Source organism: Dermacentor silvarum, chromosome 2 (assembly GCF_013339745.2).
Source record: "Dermacentor silvarum isolate Dsil-2018 chromosome 2, BIME_Dsil_1.4, whole genome shotgun sequence".
NCBI lineage: Eukaryota > Metazoa > Arthropoda > Arachnida > Ixodida > Ixodidae > Dermacentor > Dermacentor silvarum.
The window spans coordinates 54,897,555-54,908,245 of record NC_051155.1 but is presented as its reverse complement, the minus strand read 5'-3'; the positions used below and the strand labels follow the sequence as shown (position 1 = coordinate 54,908,245).

At 48.4% G+C, this 10,691-nt stretch overlaps 1 protein-coding gene across 1 annotated transcript; it reads left to right on the top strand.

Moving 5' to 3' along the window:
• Window positions 1-940: 940 nt before the first annotated feature.
• Window positions 941-1,650, top strand: LOC125943630 (uncharacterized). Its single transcript, XM_049663088.1, has one exon. It carries the CDS (start codon window positions 965-967, stop codon window positions 1,532-1,534), a length of 570 nt encoding a protein of 189 aa, XP_049519045.1. The 5' UTR covers window positions 941-964; the 3' UTR covers window positions 1,535-1,650.
• Window positions 1,651-10,691: the final 9,041 nt, after the last annotated feature.

Here is a 10,691-nt window from a genome sequence, read left to right as displayed (position 1 = left end):
AGTTTCGCTTTGACTCATGCAAAGCTGTCGAAAATAAAAAGCACCGGCTACATCGCGATGGACGGACAATTTGTTGGCGAGCAGCTGAGTGGCGAAAATATAATCGGGGTGTGCGCCCGTTGTTGCAAAGCGCGTCTCAGATGAAAACGCGCGCCGCGAAGGATGTCGCGAGGCCTTCGCCGCTGCTAGCGCTAATCAGTCATGAGATGAAGAGAATTTCAGCTGACGCACTGGTCTTGTGCTAAATAGAAACATAATTCGGGCAGGGGGGGGGGGGGGGGGGGGGGGGGGTTTCCTTGGCACTTTATGGAGCTTAGCAGGGTTCCCTGGGATGAACGTACTTGAGAACCCCTGCACTAAGCAAAAGAGCGAGACTTGAAAGGTAGCTGTTGACAAGGCCTAGGTCACGTAACAACTGACACTTGCACACAACTGACAACGCAAAAGCCGAGCACCGACTTCCAAGCACGCTGGCTTGGCTTGGCCTGGCCTGCTGTTTGGCCGCGGTATAGTCAATGGATACTTGGCTAAATCCGAAACACGACAACCAATAGGTGCAGCCAACAAAAGTATAGCCTTTGAGATCGGCAACTGACACTTGTAGGTGCTGCGTGGATTTAGACAACAGCAATCCTACCATAGCAAGCGCGCCCTTTCAGTGCTGGCAACCTAGCAAAATGTAAACATCGCGGCCAGCTTGTCGTGACCGTATCGTGGCGTTCGACGTCGCATCTGACCAGGCCGCCGGAGTCCGAAAAATCGAACGGCGCGCTGTAGAGCGTCCGAACTATCGGTCGTGGTTATACATTACTTCAATGGGAGGAGTGGCGGTGCCGCGAAGGTGTCCGAATAAACGAGCATGTCCGAATTTTCAGCGTCCGAATAAACGGTCGGCGACTGTATTCGCAAATTTAAGTCAATCTACAAGCGTCGGCTAATCGAAATTTTGCTTGTCAAGCTCCGGATGGGCCAAGACCTGAAGATCGATCTTTTGGGCGCCATCCAAATGCTGAAAGCGTCGTGGGATAACGTCAAGCAGTCGACGATAGCCAACTGCTTTCAGCATGCGGGCTTCGCTGGCTGCACTGACGAGGCATCAGTGGAAGAATCCGAGGAAGCTGGGTTGGCATGCGCAGATGAAGAAAGCGAGCTCGCCGAAACGTGGAGCAAGCTGGAGAGCTTTGTTGGTGCCGAGCCGCAAAGCATGTGCATCGACGACTTCGTTGGAGGTGACGACAGCACTGGTACAACAGCGGAGCTGACGGATGTGGAGATCGTCGCCAAAGTTACTGCTGAGCAGCCAAATGAAAACGCTGCCGAGATGGATCCCGCAAGCGCTGATGATGCCCCGCTCCCTACATCAGCTGAGGTCATAGCTGCTCTGGCCCTTGTGCGCCGGCACTGCGGCGCGATTGAAGGCACCGGCCTATTACTTGTGGATCGCCTGGATTACATTGAGGACGCAGTCGTCAAACACGCCATTGCCAACAAAAAGCAGGCTACCCTTTTTCAGTATTTTAAGCCGACGCAATAAATGCTTTGTTTGAATCCTCAAGTGAGTACTTACTGCACCATGATTGGTTCATTGGTTGTTTTCCACAAGTTTTTGACGTATTTTTTACTTGATTTTTTTATATTGAATTCTGGATATATCGAACTATTTCGCGATCGCCGCGCTGTTCGATATATCGAGGTTCGACTGTATTAACCATGATATGTCCTGCCACAAAGTTCCCTGAGGCAATTCCCTTGAAAGAGCTCACTTCAGCTAACATTGTTGATGGACTCCTATCGGTGTTCTCGTGGGTGGGTTTTCCGGCAGAGATTCAAAGTGATCAGGGTAGTGTATTTACCAGCGCACTCACAACTTTCTTGGAGAAATGTGGCATCAGAATAATACACAGCTCTGTCAGGTATCCCCAGAGTAACTCCGTCGAAGCATGGCATTCCGTCCTCAAACGAGTCCTACGGGCACTATGCTATGAGAAAAAAAAACAGATTGGGAGGCATGTAAACAGCATTTGGATGCGATGGAGTTCCGATGTGCCTAGTCAAAGCTTTGGGCAGGCAGGCAGAGACTATTGGACTTCCTAGAGCAGGTGACAATGGAAGCACGAATCCCAGGCCAGAGGAAAACGACCCGGGTGATACCACCGTATAAAGGGGCGGGAGACAGAAGAGACTTGATTAACTATAGACCGACTGCAGTCACATAGGTTCTTTATCGGATGTGTGCGCAGGTAGTACGACAAAGACTACAGAGCTGGATGAGGGAAAAGGGGTCCTGGGAGAGTTCCAGATGGTTTTTCGCACTGGGCGGCGTATAGAAGACAATCTGTTTGTACTAACCCAGTGCATAGAAATTGCTGAACTAACCCAAAGCCTGTTGTATATGGCAACTCTGGACCTTAAGATGGCATATGATTGCGTGCACACGTCCATCCTGTGGAGGATACTGCAGGAAATGGGCCTCAGTGTAGGGGATACGCAACTGCGTGAGGCCATGTATATTGGTTTGATGGCGAAGGTGGAATGGAGCAGTATCACAAAAGATCCCATCTCCATCAAACGTGGACTTTGTCAGGGGTGTCCACTATCCTCACTCCTGTTTATGGTTTACCTGGTGGGTATCGCCCAAAGACTCGAGGCTTTGCAGTGCGGTTTCACACTGCAACACAGGGTACAGGGACAGCAGGTGGTTCAGCAGATACTACCTGCACTGATGTATGCTGATGACATCACTCTGCTAGCGGGTAGTGCAGAATACCTGCAGAGGTTACAAGGTGCATGCGGCGACGCAATAGATGATCTCAGCCTAAAATTTAACCAGGCAAAGTGTAGGGTGATGGCATGGAGTTTCGAGTAACCTGTTACAGCGGAGGGACTTCTGCAAGGAAGCAGTGTGCCCTTGATGGATGCGACGAAATACCTTAGTGCAGGTCCAAACTACCTCCTTCGCCACAAGAAACAGATAAAGGTGAAGGCGGTACACTGCAGGGGGGTCTTGGGTAAACAGGCTCTGGTCGTTCAATAGGTACGAAGTGGTGAGGGGCCTTTGAAACATGGTGGCCGTTCCGGGACTCACTTACGGCAACATGGTACTGTGCATGTCCTCCGGAACGAGGGAGTTCAAGAGGCGCCAACGTGGTGATGCTGGCAGGCTTGCCCTGGTGTGCAAAAGCACATAGCGGTGGAGACCATCCATGGAGAACTGGGATGGTCTACTTTCATGGCGAGGGAGGCTGTGGCGAAATTTTTATTTGAGCTGAGGCTCTCTCGGTTACCGGAGACCCACGTTGCCCGACAGGTGTGGACTCATGCCATCTATGCCAGCTGCTCCAACCAATGGAAGAAAAGAACACGGAGCCTGTGTGACCGGTACAGCCTCCAGACTGTCAGCCTGACGGCACAGGGATAGTCCAGCGGGCAGTCGGCTCTGAAGGTTCGCGACATGGTGCGGCTCAGAGACTGTGGAGCGGGCGCTAGCAGCCAAGAAAAAGACGATGCTGGTGCTATATATTACGAAGAAACAGTTCAACGAAAAAGAAGACTGTTATGATAACTCCTTAGGAAGCAAGATGCTGGCAGAGGCGTGCTGCAGTGGCCTCAGGACATAAGTTTGGCGCGTGAGATTCACGGCCAATCTACAGACATTCCAGAATGTTCGCAATGTGGGGTGACAGAGGAGACGATCTAACATGTGGTGGTGGGATGCACCGGTCTTCTACCTGACGCCATCATAGACTGCCTACCGGAAGCGCTCAGCTTTTGACGGGCTTGTGACAGGCAGAAGTTATTCGAGACAACGAAACGCTGCCTGGAACATTGATGGCGTTCTAACATGATGCGCTGGCTGTGATACAGTGCAGTCCACTTATAACGAAATCAAAAAAAATCCGATCGTTATAACCGATCATCGCTATATCTGGACTGACATTAAAAAAAAAAACGAATATCTTTGCCGTCCCAAAACTAAATTTGCCACTTGCGATCGACATATAAAGTAGGCTGTGAAAAATGAAATGTTTATTTATACCTCTAAATAGCATTTCAATTGTTAAGCACGCTGAAATAGAAATCTGCACTTGCTTTTGCAGAAGTTTCGGATTCAAAACTGCCGTGTGCATCCCGACCAGCTGCTGCGCGAACACTGGCGGCCATAATTTAGCGAGCATGAATTCAATGAGTGACTTGGTCGATGATTTGATCGAACATCGGGGTCGGTGTCAAAGACGGGCCATTGCCAATCTCATCGTCACTGCCGCTGCTGTCGTCGCCTCCGTCGCACAACGCCGTCTGTCGCGACAATGATTGCCCCGTCGGAGATCTCTTAGCAGCACGAGGCAGCACTGTCTGCACTTGGAAACTCCTCCATCGAAGCACCACCGATTTCATTGTCAGTAGCGACATGCTCCCAGAGTTCGGTAATGGCAGCGGTTTCCGCAGTGTTGGTTTCACCCAAAGGGGTTTGGTCCTGGCGCACAAAGGCCGCTTTTTCCGTTGGTCGGCATGGCCACTGCTTCTAGTCTTCATGATCGTGGCGCTCCCGGTTTTCATAATCGTCGATATCATCGACTGCGCGAACTCGTACTTTTTCGAATCTTGCAAAATTTGCAGCTTTGTCTCGAGAAGCAGCTTTGCGTTTCGTCGGTACACCTCCCGCTGCTTCCGCGGCGCATTTCCGCGCTCGCTGAAAGAGGGAAAGGGAGCGTAGGCTGTGCAGGGAGCAGGCGCCGCTCGCTTATCGCTTTCTTCCCCCTCTTCTCCGGACACTCGCACGATCGCCGGCGACGCGGACGCGAAGCAGCTGGCGCCATATTGTGCACGCTGCGATAGTTTGCGATGCTCTCCGTGGCTTTCGTTCGCAATCGGGACGCGGCAGGATGCGCTGCGCGTTAATGACGGCAGATACGAACTCGCGTAGGCAAGCTTTCGCCCCGTCTTGATTAAAGGCAACTTAGGAACACAAATTTCACAATTATTCTGCATGAGAAATGCTGCCCAGAATCAAAATTTCGATCGTTATATCCGATATCCGGTGAATAACATAACGTTATATTTTTTTTTATAGCCATAATGCACAAGTTGAGATTCTTATGTCGACTCATCGTTACAACCGATATATCGTTATATGGGGTATCGTTATAAGTTGACTGCACTGTAATTGGGTCGACACTATTGTTGCGGTGGACATTTCTTTTCCTTTTTTATGTGGCTTGGCTGCGCAGTACGCCTCGCAGCCTACCCGTTTCGAAGGGCATAGCCGTAGTCACCATCATCATCACCATGAAAATTTCCAAGCTTCCGGGAAATGGCTGCATCGTTTTAAAGAAAGACACAGACTTGTCTACAGAGAAGTTGGCGGTGAAAGGAAGAAAGTGAATGAGTCAGCTGTCGGCAACTGGCTGAACATGGTGCAGGCGCCGATTTCAGACTATGCACCGCACAACGTATTCAATGCTGACGATGCAGGCCTTTTCAACTTGCAACTGGCGAGGAGCTTGTGTGTGAAGGGCCAGGCTTGCCAGGGCGGTCAAAAAGGTAAGGAGAGAGTTACCGTGCATATTTGTGCGAATGCCAATGGCTCAGAGAAAATGCAGCTTGCCATCATAGGCAAGTCTAAACAGCCGAGGCACTTCTGATCGGCAGGACGTTTACCTTGTTTGTACAAGGGGAACAAAAAGACACGGATGACCGCGGATTTTTTCTGCGAGTTTGTCACGATTCTGTATTGGGAAATGGCAGCAACAAATCGAAAGAATTTCCTTTTCATAGACTAGTGTTCGGCCCATCCAAAGGAAACAACCTTCAACAATGTCACCGTAAGGTTCCTGCCTGCGAATACTACGAGCCATCTGCAGCCACTAGACACGACAATAATTCAGAACGTGGAGCATCACTTCAAAGGACCTTTAGTAAGGCGTCTCCTGGTGAAAATTGATCGCAAAGATGAGAATTTGCGGATCCGTCTGCTCAATGCGTTGCATTTCTTGGCCATGTCTTGGGACAATGTAACCTTGGACACAATCGCGAGCAGTTTTCGCAAATGTGGATTTAGACCGGGACTGGATGCGGGAGGCACTGAAGAGCCTGATGAGCACTTTGTGATTGAAGGCTGAGAGATTCTGTAAACTCAAGCTTCCACCCAAGACTTCGTCACCACGGACGACAACGTTGCAACCTGTGGGTTAAGGTCCATTGAAGACTTTGTCAACGAAGTTCTAAATGAAATCGAGACTGACAGTGATGGTAAAAATGCCGATGTGTGTGACCAACTGCTGTCGATGTCAGAAAGCCTTCACGCTCTCGACGTTATGCGCCACACCGTAAGTGCCGGGAGCGTGAGCGACGAAACCGCTGCACGATTTTATGCCTTTCAGGCAGCTCCTGTAAGCGACATCGAGGACAGGAAAGTAGAAGTGACCATTATGGACTTTTTCGGCCGGAAGTAGTTGTGCCCAATAAAGTTTGTGTTCATTTTCATGTTGAGCTTGGCTTGTTTTGGCTCATAAGAATTCAGGATGATACGAAACATTTCACGTGCTCCCAAGGAATTTGTATCATCGAGATTCTACTGTAGAAGGAATCACACCTAATCATCAAGACTGGCAAATATCCTAAATGGTTGGTGAGAGGGTGATTGCTCACATCAACGAGCGCACTGCCTATGGTCTGGATGGCTACCGGCCAAGGTCGTCAAGCACGTGGGGTCAGATTCAAGACAACAGATAGCTAACATTTCCAGTGAAGTTCTTGCCCGCGATGACATTATTCCAGAATGGCTTCGGAGAAAAGTCACCTTCAGTGACAAGAGAGACGGTCGGTGACCTTGGATTAGCCCAAGATTATAGGCCAGTCACAGTTACATGTGTGTTGTACAGGGTCTTCCCACAGATCCTGATAGCCTGTATGGGAGCCTGGGCAGAGGGAAACAACCACCATTTGGTTACTTTGCCCCAAAACAAAATTTGCCTTGCACACCATTGTGTAGATAACCACGCCAATAGCCAGGTTGCAGTTCAATAAAGGCCACCAACGCTTTGAAGAGATGTTGCAGGAACTGGGCGTCCTTCCAACAAAAGGAATGGATTGTTCTCAGTGAGCAGAGGGACCAGATAAGGGTGAAAAGAATGTCTGCAAAACAGACAGCTGAAGCAAAGTCTCATCGTCGCAGTGCAGTGAAGAGAGCTCACTTAGAAGCAGCACGCAAGAACTCTGAGGGGACAACATATGCGGGAAGGGAATCTTAAGAACTTGTGGTTGTTTAAGGCACATTGGCCTGCATTTCAGCCAAGATTCATGGAAACCGATGGTCTTGTTCAGCAGTAAACATGTTTGGAAACTTTCAAATGCGTTTTTTTTTACACTTTTCTGTTTCAGGCTTTTGGCCATGTTTGTGCACAATGCTTCATGTACTTAACATTGTTCCAATATCAATGAAACTTTGCACACATATGCAGGAGGATGTGTGAAGTGCAGTTAGCTAGGTTTCTACATATTTTATGGCTATTTTTGTTGCACACATTCTACAAATGTGTTTATCAATGTCAAAGCGACGTGAATTTAACATTGAAACCTTTTTCTCTGAAAGTAAAAATATAAGAGGGTCAATGTTAGTACTTATTTGCACTCTGTGAGCTTTAAGAAGGAGTTTAGGCTATTTATAGCACCCTCCTAAGCCTGGTACCGCACACAGAGCTTGCACAAGCGAACACACTTTTTTCTGTCTCAACGGGTATAGAGAAACAACCTCATGCTGTATTGAAAAATTAAAAACTGCAATAAAAAGAGAAGGTTAAGTTCTACTATGTGTGGAAGTTACATCCAGCTATCTTCATTATTAACAAAAAAAAAGGTTTCTGAGGACCATCTTCCCTTAATTCGCATACTTGGCCGCAGCTTCCAAGCTACGCACTGGCATTCCCGGTCGCCAGAGGCTCCAACTATATCAAAATCACCCCGGTTCTATCTGAAAGACTGATCTGAAAGGCTAAGATTTCGCGGGCTCTGTTCAGCAGACATGTTTGAAACATTGACTTCAATAGTGACAGACGGCGGTGCGTGCTGTTGCAAACCTTACGACAGTGCAGTGAATGTTTCGTTGGCCTTGTCAGTTGCAAGGCGAATGTCACTTGGTGAACGGTGTTGTGCTGCCACTGCTGTTGTCTCCAAATGCGCATTTTCCATTGTGAATTGTTTGCTTGTGGTGTGCACAGAAGATGCCGATGTACAAAAGTTTGTCGTTGCAAAAGAAAGGTGTGCATGATTGGAGAAGTCAGCAAGTCAACGGCATCTAAAACTGCTCTCGTCAAAAAGCACCATGTGCCCTTGTCGACACTGTGTAACATTGTCAAGAACAAGGAGAAAATATTCTTTGCATACAGCAAGACAAACTCAGCAAAGCATACTCGACTACGCCTTCTTACATATGCCGACGTCTAAGCTGGCCTGATTGCTTGGCTGCAAAAGTGAAGCCCACCTTCCCATCAACGGAACCGTGTCACGGGAGAAGGCTAACAAGCTGGCACTGCAATTAGGCCATGCAGGTTTTAAATGCAGCAACGGGTGGTTCTGCTACTTCAGGGAACAGAAAAATTGACGTCCCTTATCATTTGTGGTGACAGCAGCAGCACGGACCAAAGTGTCATCGACGACTGGAAGCCGCAAACTTTGGCTCCTCTAGTCCCCAAGTATGAAGCAGCAGATGTGTACAACCTTCATGAACCGCTCTTTTCAACAGAATGTTGCCTACGGAGATATTCAGTGTTAAGGATGCTGACGTTAAGGCGCAGAAGCAGAGCTAAGACAGAATCACAGTTTTGTTCGGAGCAAACGTGTGGTGAGCACAAGCTGCCGCTGCTGGTTGTCGGCATGACCGAGAAGCTTCGTTGCTTCAAAAATGCATGCCTGCTGCACAAGGACAACTTCATTTACAGGAACAAGGAAGCTTGGATAACAAGCATAATTTTTTAAGAACATGTGCAGCACCTTGTTATTGCCGCAGGGCAATAACTGCCCAGAGCACAGTGACATACAGTACCCGTAGTACAGTACTGTAGGCTGATATTTCTGCATCCGGACACAACGGCAATATCACAGCAAATGAATCAAGCGGTTATACTGTTTTTCACGCGAGGAAGATACATCACTACAATATGTTGAAAGTGCATGCTGTTGTTCTATGACAACGGCAAGAAGTGTGCTAATGACCTTCTGGGTCCTATATCTTTCATTGCAGTGGCGCACCAACGGGGGGGGGGGGGGGGGTTGTAACCCCCCCCCCCCCCCCGCCCCTTGCGTCCAGCCCCACCAGTCCAACCTTCAGTGCTCTGTTCACATTGTCATTACAATTCAGGAGGTGGCTTGAGGTCGAATTTTCCTGAATAGCAAAAACACTCTATCACTATCTTGTATTTATTCATTCACTCTTAAATTACTTTGAGTAAAAAACGCTGAAGCCATAAACATCACCATCATCCTTGGTGTCATTATATTATTATAATTATTAGGCATTTTATTTTCTGCTGGATTCCTCTGGCTAAAGCAAGGAAATTGCATATTATGCAAAGTGCTTGCTTCCTACCCCCCCCCCCCCCCCCTGGCAGCGATCCTGGGTGCGCCACTGCTTCATTCTTTATGCATGGAAGCAAGTGGAGGCCACTGTTATGAGGAGGTGTTTTGAGCATGCCAGATTTGTGAAGGAAGTCGCCGCCACCACCTCTGCTGATGACAGCGCCATCACCAGTCCGTTTGATGAGGAGGAAAGATCATATCGAGCTTTGCGCTCGATATGAGGCCTTGAACACTGAGAGCAGAGAGTCTGACGCCATTGGATTCTCTGATTTCTTGAATACTGAGGGCAGCGTACCAACCTGCTACGCTGACCTTGACAGTGAAACCACTGCAAGTACAGCTCGCTAAGCCACAAACGATGACCGTGACGATGAGCCTACCCGAGCACCCCCTTTGGCAGAAGTGATCACTGCACTGAGTGTTGTGTGCAATTTCAGTGAACGCAACGGTGCCAAGATAAATGCTGTGCTTGGCTAATAAACTTGAAAATATGACTTTCAGACATAGAGCAATGCAACATACAGAAAGCGTGAGTCCTGCATCAAAGAATTCTTTTCCAAGTAGATGGACATCAGACAATAAATATATGCCGCCCTTGCATAACAATTCTACCTGATTTCTTAGTTTACTCATTGGTTATAATTGGGAATCTCGCTTAATTAGGATATTTCTGTTGGTCCCGAAGCCTTTGAATTAATCAAGAACGGCTGTGAGTGTTAGGTCAACACTAGGGTCGGGGTTTGATTCTATATTACCCAAAAGCAGCAGTAACATTCAGAGAGGAGTTGAGCGGGACAGCAATGCACGACGCAACTTGTCACACATTTCAGCTCAGCATGACACCGCGATGAGGTAGAAATGATCACCTTTCAGACAGAAAGCATCTTTCAAGTAACCGACCTGAAAATGCAGCAACAATAAACGTCCCATCTTTTCAGCAGCGTCGTGCCAAACCGAAGTGCTGGCTGGCTGGCTTATATATCCTGCGTCGGATCCTGCGAAGGCGTCCAGTCCATGTCTGACCCATGTTGCCAGCCATCTGCAGTAGTTGGATCCAAACTTGGCCATCGTAGCACGCTTGAAAGCAGGTACTGAACGGGTCCATCGAAACAGCATGG

Excerpts from the sequence above, each read along its gene's own strand:
- LOC125943630 (XM_049663088.1), top strand. The coding sequence starts at position 965 with ATGGGCCAAGACCTGAAGATCGATCTTTTGGGCGCCATCCAAATGCTG.